This window comes from Delphinapterus leucas, chromosome 1 (assembly GCF_059928025.1).
Source record: "Delphinapterus leucas isolate spDelLeu-1000000601 "Yukka" chromosome 1, BTC_Dleu_Yukka2, whole genome shotgun sequence".
NCBI lineage: Eukaryota > Metazoa > Chordata > Mammalia > Artiodactyla > Monodontidae > Delphinapterus > Delphinapterus leucas.
Genome location: NC_143129.1, coordinates 40,239,975 through 40,258,960, shown reverse-complemented (window position 1 = coordinate 40,258,960; position 18,986 = coordinate 40,239,975). Strand labels below are relative to the sequence as shown.

General features: G+C 42.6%; 1 protein-coding gene across 6 annotated transcripts in view; it reads left to right on the top strand.

Annotated features, from left to right (window-relative positions):
- The window catches only part of DSTYK (dual serine/threonine and tyrosine protein kinase), a 56,118-nt gene that overhangs the window by 32,672 nt on the left and 4,460 nt on the right, over nt 1-18,986 (top strand). For all 6 annotated transcript variants that reach the window (XM_089908346.1, XM_022593659.3, XM_022593658.3 and 3 more), the window contains 9 exons: nt 4,525-5,194; nt 9,455-9,687; nt 10,306-10,389; nt 11,048-11,224; nt 11,849-11,978; nt 12,354-12,510; nt 12,944-13,076; nt 14,979-15,092; nt 17,470-17,584. In XM_089908346.1, coding sequence (XP_089764472.1) covers nt 4,525-5,194; nt 9,455-9,687; nt 10,306-10,389; nt 11,048-11,224; nt 11,849-11,978; nt 12,354-12,510; nt 12,944-13,076; nt 14,979-15,092; nt 17,470-17,584 — 1,813 coding nt within the window. The remainder of the gene's footprint in view (nt 1-4,524; nt 5,195-9,454; nt 9,688-10,305; nt 10,390-11,047; nt 11,225-11,848; nt 11,979-12,353; nt 12,511-12,943; nt 13,077-14,978; nt 15,093-17,469; nt 17,585-18,986) is intronic.

The following is an 18,986-nucleotide window of genomic DNA, read 5'->3' as shown; positions in this document are numbered from 1 at the left end:
TCATCCAGTAATTGCACATTTATTTATTTATTTACTATTACTATTTTTTTGGTCACGCCAAGCAGCAGGTGGGATCTTAGTTCCCCGACCAGGGATCGAACCAACACCCCCTGCAGTGGAAGCACAGAGTCTTAACCACTGGACCACCAGGGAAGTCCAACTGCACATTTATTTATTGGATGCTCATTAAGTGCCAGACACTGTTCTAAGTGCCAGGAAGGAACACAGCCTTCCATGAAACAGTCTGAGGTCAGTCTTCCCTCTCAGGTGGCCATAATAGGACCCAGAACAGGGCTCATCCTCTCTGTGAATTTTTTTCACTCCCTGTCTCCAGGAGACAGTGATGGCTTCCCTTTTTGTTTATAACCGTCAGGCATGAGTCATCCCTTTGCCGTGAGTATTGCAGAATCACATATCACATTCCAGTCTAATTTGTACTGCTGCCAGGGTCTCAGCCAGCAGCTCTTTTTGCCTGTCTTCCAACAGTCTTGGTGGTCAGAACAGTGAGACCGACTGCACAAGTTAATTAACTGGGGAACGGAGAAGAGAGAGCATGGTACTTGTTTTCTATCCATTTTTGTTTAGTACAAGATGTATTTAGGAGTAGACAACTTCTTTCTAGGTGCCAATGTACCAGGCAGTACCTACCATCAGAATTAATTTTGGGGGAATTTTAAAAAATTGAAGTATAGTTGATATATAATATTATATGTTACAGGTATAAAACATAGTGATTCATAATTTTTAAAGGTTGTATTCCATTATAGTTATTATAAAATATGGGCTATATTCCCTGTATTGTACAATATATCCATGTAGCTTATTTATTTTATACATAGTAGTTTGTACCTCATAACCCCTATCTTGCCCCTCGCTCCTTCCCTCTCCCCACTGGTAGCCACTAGTTTGTTCTCTGTATCTGTGAGTCTGTTTCTTTTTTGTTATAGTCACTAGTTTGTTTTATTTTTTGGATTGCACATGTAAGTGACATCATACAGTATTTGTCTTTCTCTGACTAATTTCACTTAGCATAATGCTGTCCAAGTCCATCCATGTTACTGCAAACGGCCAAATTTTATTCTTTTTATGGCTGAGTAGTATTCCACTGTGTGTGTGTGTGTGTGTGTGTGTATATATATATATATATATATGCCATATCTTCTTTATCCACTGAATCCATTTTTTAAAAAATGAATTGGCAACTATGAGCAAATAAAGTCAACTGTCCCTTACGAAGGATATTGGTTCTACAAATGGACGTGGCAGCTTTGGCTGATGGTTGTGTTACACACACAAAATGGTCCTTTGAGGAAAACCTGGAAGCTTATTTTAGAATTTTAAGAAAATCCATCAAATAAACAAGCCGACAAAATTCTTCCTGAAAACTTTCTAAACAACTCTTAACTTAGGTTTTGAATATTTAGGCTTTCTTCCCTTAATATTTCTATAATAAGTTTGATTGATTTATACCTTTAAAGAGATATTTACTTAAGTCAGAAGCAATTTTTAAAATATTTTTAAAAACCACTGTTGGGCTTCCCTGGTGGCGCAGTGGTTGAGAGTCCGCCTGGTGATGCAGGGGACGTGGGTTCGTGCCCCAGTCCGAGAAGATCCCACATGCCGCGGAGCGGCTGGGCCCGTGGGCCATGGCCGCTGAGCCTGCGCGTCCGGAGCCTGTGCTCCGCAACGGGAGAGGCCGCAACAGTGAGAGGCCCGCGTACCGCAAAAAAAAAAAAAAAACAAAAAACCCACTGTCATCTGTAATTATCTTGTTATAAATTTTCAGTTCTTGGGATTCTCTTCTAGCCTATCTAATTATTATATGTCATTAAAGTTTTGGCACTTAGGCAATTGCATGTGGTACTCTAAACCCTAAAAGTTCTTACCCACTTTTTGAATGTGCCTCATGAAGTGACTGATACTCCAGCAGTGTGACTCAGTGTAGTGAAGGGGCTTGTTTTGAATAGCAGGGTGAGTGTCACACTAGTCTTCCAATCAGAAAACATTCCATGCAATTCGAGGCACACATGAAACAGCAGATTTCTTCTTGGCCTAGGCTTGGGTAGAAAGCACGTGGATTTATACAGTGTTTACTCAAATTACAAATGCTGAGATGGTAAAAGCACTTTTAGCTTTAGGGAGTTCAAAGTGGCCAGCCAAATGAAAGTTCTGTGACCTACCTGAGAATAAAATTTATGAGTTCTTTGTTGAGGAAGAAGGTGAGACCTTTGTGCTTTGCTGGAAATAGGAGAGCGCTCTCTCTCTCTCTGTCTCTCTCTGTCTCTCTGTCCTTCAACACACACACACACACACACACACACACACACTACAAGAAACAATAGGCTGGCCATTTCCCAGCCCTTTCTTCCTTATCTGGAGGAGATCAAAAAGGAAAAGATCCCAGGTTTTGATTTTTAAAAATCTTTCATCAATGATACCTATTGCTCAAAAAAGGAATAAAAACAGAGTATTAGTCTGAAAGAAAATAAACAAATTGCATATCTTAGATTTCAAATAAAGTAAATTTGCAACATCTGATAACTGTTAAGGACACAGACTTGAGCAGATTTGTGTTGAGTTCTTTCATAACTCTTTAAAATGTACTAGAATTTTGCAAAGGATTGATTTTGAGTCTGCAGACTTTGGAGCTGGTGTGCCTGCAATGGTGATATAGGCACAAGTCTCCAGGTCAACACTTAGGTCTGGAGTGCCAGGCAAAGTAGGCAATTTCAGAGATTTGGAGGAACCTATGCATGGATGGAAATACATGCTCTTAAGTGCTTCAAGATCCTTAGGAAAGAAGTAGAACAATAAAAAGAAACTACTAGCTAGGGAAAGGACCTGTGGAAAGTTGTTTCTAAACCAAAGATCATTCTTGAAACTCACTTCAGGCGTTGGGTTTATCAGTTATGATTGGATTCATCGTACGTAACAATCAGAAAAGTAGGGGCTTGCTTAAGCAAGACAGAGGTTACTTTTTTTCCCTCACATAAAAGAAGTCTAAAGCTAGGCAGTTGAGGGCTGGTGTGGCAGCTCTGTAGTCATCAGAGATCCAAGCTCCCTATTTCTTTTTTTTTTTTTTTTTTTTTTTTATTTATTTATGGCTGCATTGGGTCCTCGTTGCTGCATGCAGGCTTTCCCCAGTTGTGGCTAGCGGGGGCCCCTCCTCGCTGTGGCGCATGGGCCTCTCATTGCAGTGGCCTTTCTTGTTGCGGAGCACAGGCTCTAGGCGCGCAGACCTCAGTAGCTGTGGCACGCAGGCTCAGTATTTGTGGCTCGTGGGCTCTAGAGCGCGGGCTCAGTAGTAGTGGTGCATGGGCTTAGTTGCTCCGCGGCATGTGGGATCTTCCTGGACCAGGGCTTGAACCCGTGTGCCCTGCATTGGCAGGCGGATTCCCAACCACTGCGCCACAGAGAAGTCCCCCTATTTCTTTTTGATTCATCATCCTCAAGGCTGGCTTCTACTCTCGCGTTTGCCCAAGGACTGCAGGATGATCACTGCTGCTCTGTCTGTCACATCTGTGCTCCAAGCAAGAAGGGCAAGTCCGAAGGGTGTACTTACTAGTAGAATCAACCCTTTAAAGAGCTTTCCTGTTGCCCCACCTATTATTGGCCACCCCTGTCTATAAAAGACATTGCCTTCCCAATAATGCAGAGGTTAAATATTGGATAGGCAAATCTTAATCTCTGCCAGACCAAGTGAACATGAGCGTAAAGGTATTACTAAGACTTAGGTGGCTAAGACTTTGGGATGCCTGCCAACTCCTAGAATAGGGCGGTAATGTTTGGCAGATCTAGCCTTTAGTTTGCTGCTTGATTGAACAAAGTTAAGGACTTACTCTGTACTAGGCACTGGAGTTATAGTAGTGAACAAGATAGACATGGTCCCTGTCCTCAAAGAGTTTATAGGCTAATGGGAAAGAATTAGGTTTTAAATAAATAAATTTTAAATGTGTTGAACATTAAGAAAAGGAGAAGTAGAGAGTGCTAGGGATCGTGTAATAGGAAAGACTCCCGAGGGGTATGACACGATGTATACATTGAGATTTAAAGGATCTTGGGAATTAGCCGTGTTAGAAAGATAGGGATGAGTTAGGTTAGAAAGAGGGGGAGGAATGTTCTAGGCAGATTCACTCCCAGTCTGTTAAGAGTTCTTTCTTCATCTACTATTTGTCTTATTTCTTCATCAGAGGGAATTAATGGGAGTTTCCAAAGCAACAAAAGGGACTAAATATTCTTTTTTCTCTAAAATGGCTAAAAGAAAAAATAAATAAATAAAATGGCTAAAAGGACTGCCACCCTTTCTACTTATTTGTTTTTTCACTCTCTCTGGACGAGTGCCTGCCTGCATAGGCTGCACCAGGCAGTGTTGGTAACCAAGGAAGGAGGTGGACAAATGATTGGGGCATACCGAAGTTCAGTTGCCCCATCATAGATCTGGATTTTGGTCTCAGTGTGGGACTTTGGGGAGGCAAGGATTGGTTCTGACCCTGAAGTGCTGATATGACCCCCTTCCCCTTCTAGGAAGTGGACATTGTGGTAGCACCGTGCCAAGGCCTCCGGCCCACAGTGGATGTTCTGGGTGACTTGGTGAATGATTTCTTGCCTGTGATAACCTATGCACTCCACAAAGATGAACTCTCTGAAAGGGATGAGCAAGAGCTTCAGGAAATCCGAAAGTATTTCTCCTTTCCCGTATTCTTTTTCAAAATGCCGAAGCTGGGCTCGGAGATAATCAGCTCCTCCACCAGAAGAATGGAGAATGAAAGATCACCACTCCATCGCCAGCTAACTGACCTGGGCTATCTGAGCAGCAGTCACTGTAACTGTGGGAACCCCAGCCAGGACACCAAAGCTCAGAGCGTGTTGGTGGAGCAAAGTGAGAAGCTGAGACACTTGAACACATTTTCTCACCAGGTGCTACAGACTCACCTGGTGGACGCAGCCAAGGCCCTGAACCTGGTGCACTGCCGCTGCCTCGACATCTTTATTAACCAGGCCTTTGACATGCAGCGGGACCTGCAGATTACTCCCAAACGTCTAGAATATACACGAAAAAAGGAGAATGAGTTGTACGAATCACTGATGAATATTGCCAACCGAAAGCAGGAGGAAATGAAGGACATGATCGTTGAGACGCTTAACACCATGAAGGAGGAGCTTCTGGATGATGCTGCCAACATGGAGTTTAAAGGTAGGTCCTAGAGAACTTGGTAGGGCGTGGGGACTACAGCATCCTCTAACTCTTTTCCAGCTGGAAGTTGAGTACATTAATTCTGAAGCCCAAAGGAACCTCAGGATCATCTCACCTACCCCGCTGTCATTAGCAGGAGCCCACCTTAAGTCATTTAGCCAAGGTGGCCTCTCTTGTTCTGAGAGACCTTCCTGGAAGATTCCACCATCATTCCTTCCTAGGACTGTTAGTCCAGCTTTTGGTAACTTCATCCCAATAGTGCTCTTTAGTCTCCCGTTTATATCTGTATCCCCTTGGCCTTGATAAAACTGGAGAAGAGCTGCTTGAAGAATGTCACTAAGTCATGCTTCAACCCTGGCTCCTTTGGCATGGCCCATGCTTCTTTGTCGGTTCTTTTTTGTGTGTCATGGTCTCATTTTCTTTTCAGGCTGCTCCTGAGACCTAACTCAGAAGGATTTCCCAGAGTAACGGTTTTAGCTTTTCTGGCGTTCCCATTCTTCATGAATGACTGTTAACAAAACTGGGCCAAATGCTTAGTCTGGTCTTTTGGTGTCTGAGGTTTAGATGCTACTGACTTTGTATACTGACTTCTGCATGAACCTTAGCTCTACTACCTATTAATTAAAGTACGTGGTTTGCAAGTTACCCTTTAGGTTCTCAGTCATGGCTATGCATCCAAATAACCTGGGAGACTTTTTGAAAATGTAGATGCGTGAGACCATTAAAGACCACTCCAGACCTACCAATCAACATTTCTGACATGGGACCTAGCATCAGTTTCTTGTCTTCGTTTTTTTCTAAAACAACCTCCCTAGGTGGATTCTGCTTATTGCCGTTTTCTAGATGAGGAAACTCAGGCTCAGACAGGTTAAGTACTTTGCTCAAGGTCACACAGCTGCGTAACAGTAGAGGCAGAATTTGAATCTAGACAGTCTGATTCCTGAGCCCATACTCTTAATTCCCATGCTTTACTGCTTCTTATCTGTTCCCAGTGACCGATGCTACCATCTTCCTGGGAACCAGCTTCAAAACCTCAGCATGGGGACTTCCCTGGCGGTCCAGTGGTTAAGGCTCTGCACTTCCAATGCAGGGGGCACGGGTTTGATCCCTGGTCGGGGAGTTAAGATCCCACGTGCTGCGCGGCTCGGCCAAATAAAAAAAATAAAAACAAAAAAAATTTTTAAAATGAAAAGTCTTAAACAAAAACCTCAGCATGGTCTTTAACTGTTTTCTTTCTCTTGTCCCCGTATCCAGTCAGTCGCCAAGTCCTGCTGAGTCTTCTTCCCTATTTCATATATACCTTTGCTTCTCTATTCCTTCCTCTTTAGTCCAACTGAACTATTGTTACCTGACTCATCTCACTGACATCTTTCTCTCCTTTCCCCAGTTCATCTTTATTGGCTCTATTTCTACAGACTGAGTTAAGACTCCTTTAGCCTAGTATTCAAGATCTTCCAAAGCCTAACCCTTTCCAACTTTCTCAGTCTTATTTCCCACTATGCACCTTCCTGTAATTTCTTTTTTGGTTGGTTTCAACTGCTTCCTGTCCTCTGTATGCTTCCTTTATTTTATTTTATTTTTTGCTTATGCCCTGCCCTAAACCTGAATCTCTTTTATTTGTGAATTTTCAAATCCTACCTACCCTTCAAGGCCTCTTCCAAATAACATTTTTCATGAAGTTGTCTTTAATTTTCTTAGCTAATAATGATTGCAGTTCATTGGAACTCCCATAGAATTTCACCTGGAACTGAAATTTCTGGTATATTTCACTTTTTATCTTATTATTATAGTTGTTTATGTTCCTCTATTTTCTAAAATCCTAGAAATGAAGAACAGGATCTGGGTCTTTATTCATCACTGTATCCCTTGCAGCAAACAACAGAGTCTGTGTATAGTATATCTTTGGAGAATGAATCAGTGTGTGAGTGATGGTATATGTTTGTCACACTTATAGATACAAAGGAAATATACTTTAGCAAGCATAGCATGCTTGATTTCTTATAGGTCTTTCTAAAGATGAACAAAGATACCTCTTTGGCGAATTCCCATTGTAGGGAGGAGTTGCTGAGAAGTGCTCACTTGCCGTGGAAATCCTAGGAAATCTTCTGAATGTTTAATTTAATTCAGTGCCTGAATAAAAGACAGTGGAGCATCAATGCCAGCATCAGAGTAGACACGATAAAGGGTTGTCAGGGCAGGTAGGTTGAGCAATCAGTGAAAACATTTGATTGTCTATCATGTACCAGGTATATCATGTTTGGTACCTGGGGCACAGTGGTTAGCTCAGATGTGGAGTAACTGGGAACAAGTACGTCAAATGTCTGGCTCTGTTAACTACATCGTGGACTTGTGATTCTACTTACCTAGTTGGCTACATCTTAGACAGGACTTACGTGCTGCTTCTTACCTTGTTCTAATACATTCTGGGTATCCTTGAGGCAATGACAAGTAGATTTAGAAGAGAGCTGCCACATATCCTATGGAGCCAGATTTTTATTACTGATTTTTGTTTGTTTTAAAATAAAGGTAATGCATGCACACTAGGTATCATGACATACATACTTTATAAATTATTTATTTTTTGAAAAGATAGTACCTAAAAACATGGTACTTTACTCAAAGATAAAAAGATACTGTCTCCTAGTCATCTAGTTTTCCTCTATATGTTCTTCTGCCCTTGCTTTTTCACTTACCCCATATCTTAGAGATCTTTCCATAAATGTGCAGAGAAATTTGTCGTCTTCTAATGGATATACCTTAATTTATTTAACTATTCCCCTACCGCTGGATATGTAGGCTGTTTCTTGCTTTCTTTTCTTTTTTTAATAAATTTATTTATTTTATTTATTTATTTTTGGCTGCATTGGGTCTTTGTTGCTGCGCGCAGGCTCTCTCTAGTTGCGGCAAGCGGGGTCCACTCTTCGTTGTGGTGCACGGGCCTCTCATTGCGGTGGCCTCTCCTGTGGCAGAGCATGGGCTCCAGGTGCACAGACCTCAGCAGTTGTAGCACAGGGGCTCAGTAGTTGTGGCTCGTGGGCTCCAGAGTGCAGGCTCAATAGTTGTGGCTCACAGGCCCAGCTGTTCCACAGCCATGTGGGATTGTCCCGGGCCAGGGCTCGAACCTGGGTCCCCTGCATTGGCAGGCGGATTCTTATCCACTGCGCCACCAGGGAAGCCCCTTTCTTCCTTCCTTCCTTCCTTTCCTTCCTCCCTTCCTTTCCTCCCTCCCTCCCTCCTTCTCTTCCTTCCTTCCTTCCTTCTTTCTCTTCCTTCCTCCCTTTCTTTCTTTCTTTCCTTTCCTTTCCTTTCCTTTCTTTTCTTTCTCTCTCAGAGTATATGGCATTGATCATCATTGTGCATGCATGTATTTGAGACTTGTAAGGGTATATTTCTAGAAAAATAATTCCTAGAAGCAGAAACAGTAGTTGGGTCAAAGGGTGTATAGATTTCTTTTGTTTATTGGTTGGTTAGCTTAAATTTTTGATAGATATTGCTAGATTTCTTCCAAAGAGGTGGTACCAATATAAGTTTCTAACATTAGAGAGGGCCTTTTTAGGAGTGGAATTTTTATAGGTGATTTGTCTTCTCTAAGTTCTTCTGTCCTCTGGTTTGCAAAACAGACTTTTCTAATCCTGAGAGCTAGTAGCATAGTGGGGACAACGTTCCAGCTTTACTTTTCATTTCTCTAGTAGTTGATTAAAATTGAATTCTTGACTCTTGGAATTTTCTCATTAATATGCTAGGAAGTGTGAATTATTACAAAGATAAGAGGCTTTGGAATCCATGAGCTTTGGGTTCAAATGCTAGCTATATTACTTCCTAACTGTACCATCCCTTCCCAGTGCCCACTTTATTCTCTCTTTGAGGCTTTTTCCTGACATATAAAATATAACCAGTAATATACCCCTGACAGTGTTGTTGTTGGGATTAAATTAGATTACATATGAAAAACACTTACTGTGCATTTCAAATAGTCTGCAGTCAATAAACGTTGTTTCTCCTCTTCTATAAATGTGATATAAGAGCTGACAAAATCAATAGGTTCATTCTGTACAGTTGCTCCTTCTCACGATTCTTAGATGCCTTAAGTAGTTGAGGATTGCATGGCCCATGGTCATACTGAGAGTCAGTTTTTCAACCATATGCGTTTAGTAGCTGTTGTTCGTGGTAGCTCTTTGGGTCTGACTTGGGAGCTGCCTTTATTCAGTGTGCCTGCCCCTTCCCCTCAAAGCCAACTAGCTTTTTGCTCTGCCTCCATAGATGTCATTGTCCCTGAGAATGGAGAACCAGTGGGCACCAGAGAGATCAAATGCTGCATCCGACAGATCCAGGAACTCATCGTCTCCCGGCTTAATCAAGCAGTGGCTAACAAGCTGATCAGCTCTGTGGATTACCTACGTGAGAGCTTCGTCGGAACGCTGGAACGGTGTCTGCAGAGCCTGGAGAAGTCTCAGGATGTCTCGGTTCACATCACCAGTAATTATCTCAAACAGGTACTCAAAGGGTAGTTAAGAGCGTGTCACAGATAACACATGAAACAGAATCCACCCACGAACCCAGCTTCAAGTTAGTCAAGAATTTCCCTTTCAACTTTTTGCCAGTCCAGTTTGAATTCTATTTTATTTTCCTATCTCATGACCACTGTCCGTGGGAGGTGCTTGTGAACTGTCAAATTGCAGTTAAGTCAATGAGCAAGAAGATGAATATGAAGTAAAGGAGCCCAAATAGTCACCAGATAGATGATCAGCCTGCATTGACTCTGCACATACACTGAGGGATAGATTTGGGAACCTTGAAACTGCACCATGTTCTTGAAATAAATATCATTTATTGCTTTTTTTTTTTTTTTGCGGTATGCGGGCCTCTCACTGCTGTGGCCTCTCCCGTTGCGGAGCACAGGCTCCGGACGCGCAGGCTCAGCGGCCATGGCTCACGGGCCCAGCCGCTCCGCGGCACGTGGGATCTTCCCGGACCGGGGCACGAACCCGTGTCCCCCGCATCGGCAGGCGGACTCCCAACCACTGCGCCACCAGGGAAGCCCCATTTATTGCATTTTTAATTAGCCACTCTACTCAGGGAATATTGACTTTCGTTTGTGTACTCTCTTTCAGATCTTAAATGCTGCCTATCATGTTGAAGTCACATTTCACTCAGGGTCCTCAGTTACAAGGATGCTGTGGGAGCAAATCAAACAGGTAGAGGTTGTTTAGGGAAGTGTTTTTCAGCCCCTAGTTGGCTTAGGTGAATCTGGTCGCTCCAACAGAAACTGATGTCTAGGGTGTCTGCCCTAAACAAACTGATGTCTGTCAGGGCAGGTGGCCATTTGTCGTGGTTTGCCTGCCTGGGAGAATCCTGGTTTATGCCTGTTCTGAAATAATTATTAACAGTGCCCCCTTTAACTCTTAAAAGTGATGTGTCTAAATGATATTTTATGGAGCCATAAAACCCTGCTTCACTAGCTTCTTCATATTTCTTTTTCCCAACCTCAGTGTTTTCTCAGAACCTTTGTTGCCAGAGGCCATGAGTACGGTTTCCTTTCTGACGTTCCATCTGACTCTTCCGTAGAGTTACTTGCTGTGTTTAGAAAGGGATCTATCAGGCACCCCCAGTATTGAGTGTAATGTATTGATTTGTGGGCACGCAGACTAGGCCTAGTGTTCTTTGATGCTTTCCGTTGGGCTGAGACCCGATTTTGAGCTAGATGGAATTGGAGAGGAGTGCTGGACTTCATACAGCTCTTATCTTAAGATCCTGGCCTAACGAGTGGGTAAGCCAGAGAGGGAGGGGTGTTGGTTCTTCCTAGTGGTTCCCAGCTCCCATCCCTCAGTGTTCTCCCTGACCTCATCCTGACAGATCATCCAGCGCATCACATGGGTGAGCCCACCTGCCATCACACTAGAGTGGAAGAGAAAGGTGGCCCAGGAAGCCATCGAGAGCCTCAGTGCCTCCAAGCTGGCCAAGAGCATTTGCAGCCAATTCCGGACTCGGCTCAACAGTTCTCATGAGGCCTTTGCAGCCTCCTTGCGGCAGGTGGGTATATAGGAAAGGACATACAGCTGGATCAATCGGAGAGGAACCTCATCCACTGTGGAATGTTTCGTCTACTGCTGTCTACATAATTTTTAAAAAGTCATCAGTATATTTCCTTTCTATTCTGTTAAAGGATAATACTAAGTTACAGGCTGTTTCATCAGTAACTTTTTCATGTGGATATTTCTCTAACTCTAGAGAGAATGGAGGGAACTCAATTAATGTCTCCCCACTTCACTGAGTGAGGAATGAAAATCGAGGGGTAGGAATTTTATATGAGTTTATATAGTATTTTAGGGATGAGTGACAGAAAGGGATGCCATTCCAACTTCCATAGTAGTTTGCAGTTATGTGACATCTGCTTATCCCTTTGGGGTGTGCACGTGTCCATGTGTACATGTGTGTGGAGGGGAGGGTGGGTAGATGTGATTATGCATCCAGGAAGAAAAAGTATTACTTAATGAATGCTCACGGTCTGCCAATCTCTGAGCTATGTTACATATACCTTATTTAATTCTCACAGGTATCCTCATGAGGTAGATATTATTATCCCCATATAATAGGTGAGGAAGCCAAAGCTGGGGACCTGATAAGTCATGTTTCTTTCTTCTTTTTCCTTCCCAGCTGGAAGCTGGCCACTCAGGCCGGTTGGAGAAAACTGAAGATCTATGGCTGAAGGTTCGGAAAGATCATGCTCCCCGCCTGGCCCGCCTTTCGCTGGAAAGCCGTTCTTTACAGGATGTCTTGCTGCATCGTGAGTCCTTATATTTTTTCCCTAGTAAATTGGAGGAGGAAGGTTCTGGATACCTGACATCCTCATGTCCAACCCTGGAGAACCCCAGTGTCTAAAGCTGCTTCCTTGTGAAGCTGCCTAAACACCCATTGATGTATTTTTGAATTTCTGATGAAGTCTGTTTGGTCCTGCTATTTATATAGTTCAAATAACACAACCAAAGTTTATTCAAATTAAACCAGTTAGGTTACTACTGGTTTAGAAAACATCCAGATTTCTTCCCCTGGCATAATTATGACTTCCTGCTTCTAGGCAGGTCCACGTTTAAGAATCTTAGGGAGGTTGCCCAGCAAGTTCCCATCCTTCCTGCCTTACCTCTGTCTCTGTACCTTATAGGTAAACCTAAACTGGGACAGGAACTGGGCCGGGGCCAGTATGGTGTGGTGTACCTGTGTGACAACTGGGGGGGACACTTCCCTTGTGCCCTCAAGTCAGTTGTCCCTCCAGATGAGAAGCACTGGAATGACCTAGCTTTGGAGTTCCACTACATGAGGTGGGTTCTGGTCTCATTCATCTTCGTGGGGAACGATCCAGAGAAGAAGCTTAGAAGCCTGGTATAAATTTTGTACCAAGAGCTATAGTAAACCTATGTCTCAAAATGTTGTAGACCAGTATTCCAGTGTCTGGCCCAGAAATGTGCTCTCTTTAAGGACTTTCCTGCCTCTACCTGCCCTTTCCCCACCATCCTAATTTCTCAGACCCATCCTTCCATTTGACTTTCTTCCTTAGTCCTTAAGGCCTGTCAGTTTTTAGATTCCATAATTCTCTGTCCTCGTTAGAGAGGCCATTTTCTCTTTGCCCTCTCGCTGTACTGAGGGCTATTACCTCTGGGCCTGGACTATGCACGGTCTCAGGGTTATTTCTTCCACTGTAGTGACATGCTATGCAAGGTTAGCTCTAGCCCAGACCTTTCCGCTCCTCACCAGGTCTCTGCCGAAGCATGAGCGATTGGTGGATCTGCACGGTTCCGTCATCGACTACAACTATGGTGGTGGCTCCAGCATCGCTGTGCTGCTCATTATGGAGCGGCTGCACCGGGACCTCTACAGTGGGCTGAAGGTGAGGCAGGGCAAGGAGGGAGTGAGGTCCAGCTGGCAGCCAGATCCACAGGTTCCTTTCTGGCCTTTCCTCCTTTCTTCTTTATTCAGAGCCTCTAGCTCTCATAAGACAATGTTGGAGTAATCAAGCTTTATTACCTTCATTTCCAAAATACCTTAAAAATGTCTCAGAACATGTTTTTTTGCCAAGTTTATATCCAGAATACTGCAATTCACCACTTTTACCTCTCGTGGTAGTGTAAAAATCTAGACTACACAGAAGAGCAGAAAAGCTTTCTATAACTCTGCTATTCTTTCTCTTTTTTCGTTCTCAGTGAATTAAGCTAGTTTTTATTGTCAACAAATATTTATTAGTGACTACTTTGTACAAGGCCCTGTATTAAGCAACATAAGGGGATGTGAAAAAGTATAATTGGCCAGGGGCTTTTAAAAGAATTGTAGGGACTTCCCTGGTGGTGCAATGGTTAAGAATCCGCCTGTCAGTGCAGGGGACACGGATTCGATCCCTGGTCTGGGAAGATCCCACATTCCGCGGAGCAACTAACCCCCACGCCACAACTACTGAGCCCGTGTGCTGCAACTACTGAAGCCTGCGTGCCTAGAGCCCGTGCTCTGCAACAGGAGAAGCCAGCGCGATGAGAAGCCCGCGCACCACAATGAAGAGTAGCCCCTGCTCACCACAACTAGAGGAAGCCCGCACGTAGCAATGAAGACCCAACACAGCCAAAAATAAATTCAAAAAAAATTTTTTAAAATAAAATAATTGTAGTCAGTGAATATTTCATGAACAGGTGGCATTTGAGTTGGATAAATGAACCCTGATGGGTAAAAGTTGGGCAGATGGAAAGAAGAGGTCATACCGGGGGAAGGAATAGCTTAGTGCCCAGAACATTTGAAGGACACTGACTGTGTTGGAGGAGCTGGTTCATTTGGGGAATAGAGGGGAGATAATATGCAAAGAAATGTTGGGAACAAATTATAGAAGACCAAAAACGTTAAAAGTTCCATAGCATTCAAATTCTGCCATAGACAGTGAGAAGTGGAAGATTTTGAATGACGGTGAAATACCCTCAGTTGGATGTTGAGTTCCCCTCATCTAAAACAGCCACCAGCAGGGAAATAGAGAGGTTTCTTTTGTTTGTCCTCTACATTGGAGCTGGAAAAGCTAACCCCAGAGTATCTGGTAGGTCCCTTCTCACAGGTGCCTCTTGTACCAGTTTATATGGAATAAGACAGAAGAATCCTCAGAAATGCTTGCAGGAGCCATGAGAAATCAATACGGTGAATAAAATGACTCTGCAAGTGGCTTTCCTTCTTCGTTTCAGGGCAGTTAAGCTAAGCACCATGTGATGCTCTTCCATAAGTGGGTTAGAGAACCATATATGGGCTTTTGGATGAGTGATATAACATTCTCCAGAATTCAAGAGACCCTAAATTGGAGGCTTGGTAGAAGTAAGATGGGTGACTTTGGTATTTGAATCCATAAAACCAAAGGCTAACCAGTCCTACAAAGCAATGGAAGTAAATCTGCCTGAGAGTCCTAGAAATACTCACTTTGAGCCTCTAAGGCAGTTCTAAGTTTGTTCAGGGTTAGAGATACACTCATGCCTTCAGGCATTTGGTTGTGGCTCTCCTAGTCACATTTGGGGATCATCCGGCTGGCCTAAGTGCTGCCTCCAAGGGATCTGACCTGGCCTTTATGGCTTGCCCTTCCTTGCTTTTTCTTTATTTCCCTCTCCTGACTGCCTTCTTCTTCCCTTATTCTCATCCACTTTTCTGTCCTTGTGTACCCTAGTGTGGTCAGTCTTTCAGTATCTCACAGAAGGAACTCTTCGTTGGTATAAGCAAGTTGGATTGAGGAGTTGTCTTCTTAGTGACAGGTAAACCCTTTTGTCTCCCCAAGGCTGGGCTGACCCTGGAGACCCGTTTGCAGATAGCCATAGATGTGGTGGAAGGAATCCGCTTCCTGCACAGCCAGGGACTTGTCCACCGTGATATCAAACTGAAAAATGTGTTGGTAAGTAAGAGCTGTTTCCCCAAGATAACTCCCTGTCTCTATGTGTAAGTGACCTTTGGAGGGAGGTACACATGCATGTAAATTCGGTCACAGGAAAGGACTGTGGCCAGTTAACAGCAGAGTGGATGGATGGCATCTTGGACTTGAAGCTTAGGGAGGACTTGCATCATAGGCCTAGCTTATATTGCTTAAGACTTTTTCTCCCAACACTGTTGAGAAAATTTAAACTCACAGAAAAGCTAAAAGAGTGGTACAATGAAGACCCACATACTGTTCACCCAGATTCATATTCTCTTTCCTATTGTAGTCTCTCTTTGCTTCTCTCTCTCTCTTTCTTCACACACACACACACACACATTTTTTACTGAACTATATGAGAGTAACTTGCAGATAAAACTTTACTCCTATATACTTCAGCTTGTATCTTCTAAGGCAAAGGACATTCTTCCACTTAATTAAAATGCCATTATTCACACCCAAGAAGTTTAAATTGATACAATATTATTAGTTAATACACAGTCTATATTAACATTTTCCAGTTGTCCCAAATACGTTCAACTATCCCAAATATGGTCTATTTGTTTGTTTGGCCCAAGATCCAATCCAAGGATCATACAGTGCATTTTGTCATGTTTCTTTAGCCTCTTAGTCTAGAATAGTCCTGCCTTTTTTTTGCTTTTGTGACATTGATATTTTTGAGGATTCCAGGTCTTGTTATTGCTTAGGGTTTGAGATGCTGGATGAGGACTGAGATGGGTAAATATACCTTAAAAGGTAAGATAGTCATGAACCTACCAGTCCTGTTATCTAAATTATAAAGAATCTTTTGACATACTCCTTTTGAAAATATATTGGATTATCACTGAAATGTCTCTGGCAACACTTAAATGATATATAAAGAGGGCTTCCCTGGCGGCACAGTGGTTGAGAATCCGCCTGCCAATGCAGGGGACACAGGTTCGAGCCCCGGTCTGGGAAGATCCCACATGCCATGGAGCAACTAAGCCTGTGAGCCACAACTACTGAGCCCACGTGCCACAACTACTGAAGTCCGCGCGCCTAGAGCCCATGCTCCGAAACAAGAGAAGCCACCACAATGAGAAGCCCACGCACCATAACGAAGAGTAGCCCCCGCTCGCCGCAACTAGAGAAAGCCCGCTTGCAGCAATGAAGACCCAACACAGCCAATAAATAAATAAATAAATAAATTTATTTTAAAAAATGATATATAAAGATGATAGCAGTTTTGGGGGGAGGGAAGTATCTTCCTAAAATTCTAGGCTGAAACCTAAGAGGCTTGTCAAAAGCCAAATGAGACAGATTTTTTTTTTAAATTTTTATTTTTATTGAAGTATAGTTGATTTATAATATGTTAGTTTCTGGTGTACAGCAAAATGATTCAGTTCTACATATATATTCCTTTTCATATTCTTTTCCATTTTATGTTATTACAAGATATTGAATGTAGTTCCCTGTGTTATACAATAGGATCTTGTTGTTTATCTGTTTTATATATAGAAGTTGGTATATGCTAATCCCAAACTCCTAATTTATCCCTCCCCTACCCCCTTTCCCCTTTGGTAACCATAAGTTTGTTTTCTATATCTGTGAGTCTACTTCTGTTTTGTAAATAAGTTCATTTGTATCATATTTTAGATTCCACATAGAATTGATACCACATTGATAAATAAGTTCATTTGTATCATATTTTAGATTCTACATAGAATTGATACCACATGATATTTGTCTTTTTCTGTCTGACTCACTTCACTTCTTTTGATAATCTCTAGTTCCATCCATGTTACTGTACTATTTCATTCTTTTTTATGCCTGAGTAGTATTCCATTGTATATATATATATATATATATACATATATATATATATATATGTATATATATATATACACACATCTTCTTTATCCATTCACCTGGGACAGATTTATTGTCTTGGACCTCAGGAAAGGAAACTAGAGGGAATTAAAAAACCCTCCTCAGCTGACTAGAGGACCTCAACCTTCTTATTTAGCAACTTCCTGCCCTGGGTTCTGGAGGTCAGAGGAGAATAATCAGGAACTAATAATACTTTCCTCAGTGCCCTTCATTTATTCATTCTTCCAAGATTTGCTAAGCTCCTGATATGTGCTAGGCACTATGCTAAGTGCTGGGGGTACAAAGATGAAAAAGGCAGTCGTGCCATCAGGTTGTTTACAGTATGGGAGAAGACAGTAATGGGAGTGAATCTAGAGACAGGGAGAATAGAGGCAGAGTTGATTAAGTACTGCTGTGAGGTAGATGCCTACTTTTGAGCTTGGGTATGCAGCTGAGCGCTACATGCAGGACTAGGCATAGGATGACTGTCACCCTGCTTTGTTGGCAGTTGGACAAGCAGAACCGTGCCAAGATCACTGACTTAGGATTCTGCAAGCCAGAGGCCATGATGTCAGGCAGCATTGTGGGGACACCAATTCATATGGCCCCTGAACTTTTCACAGGTAAGCTGGAGGGCAGGGAGTGGGTTTGGGCAGGGCTCCGTGTTTTAACCAAGTGCTACCCTTTGGGCTAAGTATCCACAAGTACTGCTGGCAGTTCTGGTACAAGTAGGGGGACAAGTGAAGAGGTAAAGGGGCAAGAAAGAAAAGTGTAAATGGGAGTCACCAACTGTTGTTTTGGATGTCTCTCTGGGCTATTAGTGCCATCATTGCCATAGTCAACCAATTATTTAATCCTAAAGTATTGATTGAATAACTCCTGTATAATAAGAGTTGTCCTCTATCATTAAAGAACTTACAGTTGACAGAGATATATTGAGAGGTAAAATAATTAAGAAGCAGTATAAGACAACATGTGACTAAGTGCTACATAATGTTGGTGTTCAGAGAAGAAATGTTAGATGGTTTTGTGGTAGAGGTGAAACTCTGGATAGAAACTGAATGAGATCTGGAAAATTTGGTAGGTGGGAAGGGGAGTCAATATATTTATTAATATATTCTTTGAGCTAGACACTGTGGGTATGTTATATCATATATTTTGTTCCATTTAATCCTCATGCCAATTCTGTGGTGATATTGATGCATTTTTATGTCCATGTCATGGATTAAGTTGAGGCCAGATTGATGAAGAAACCCACCCCAAAACACTGAGCTAGAAATAATGAGGCTGGGGTTGGAATTTAGGTCTTTCTGTCTCTAGAGTCCAACCATGTTAGGTAGGAGAGAAAATTCTGGAGGCTGGGGGAGAGGAAATAGCAGCAAAATTGCCGATTAGAAATAAGCATGACAAGAAAGAAATCAGTTCGGGAAGTAATAGCAAACAAGTTGGAGATAAGATATATTTGAGCTTGAAATTTATGCAGTGGAGTGAAGGCTTGATGTGAAAGAAGTAAGGAGCTATTGGGCTTTTGAACAGGTGAGGGATGAAAAGAGATGTTCATGGAAATGTTTAGTAGCGGTAGGTAAGGCAGATTGAGTGGCAAGAGCCACGTGGAGACCAGTGGTGGAGACCAGACCTAGGATTAAGTTGGTAGTAGTGCTGAAACAAAAAATGTTACAGATTTGAGGTCAATTCAGAGGAAGGATGGGCAAGATTTTGTAATTAACTTGATATGGGTGATGAACAGAAATGAATGACTAAAAGATGACTCCGAGGTTTTGAGCCTGAATGGACGAGGAAGGTTGGGTCATCGCCAGGGAAGGTGGAAAGGGAATGGCAGGTCACTTGTTAGTATTGGTGAGACTTAAAATTAGCAATTTATAATATTTGGATTTCTCTCATTAGCCACAAGTCTTCCCCCAACCCTTCATTGAGGGATACATATAAGGATTAGGAGTTAGTTGGATAGCTGTAGTCCTACGCACATTGGAAAGAAATAGACAGTCATCATTTTTCTTTCCCTGA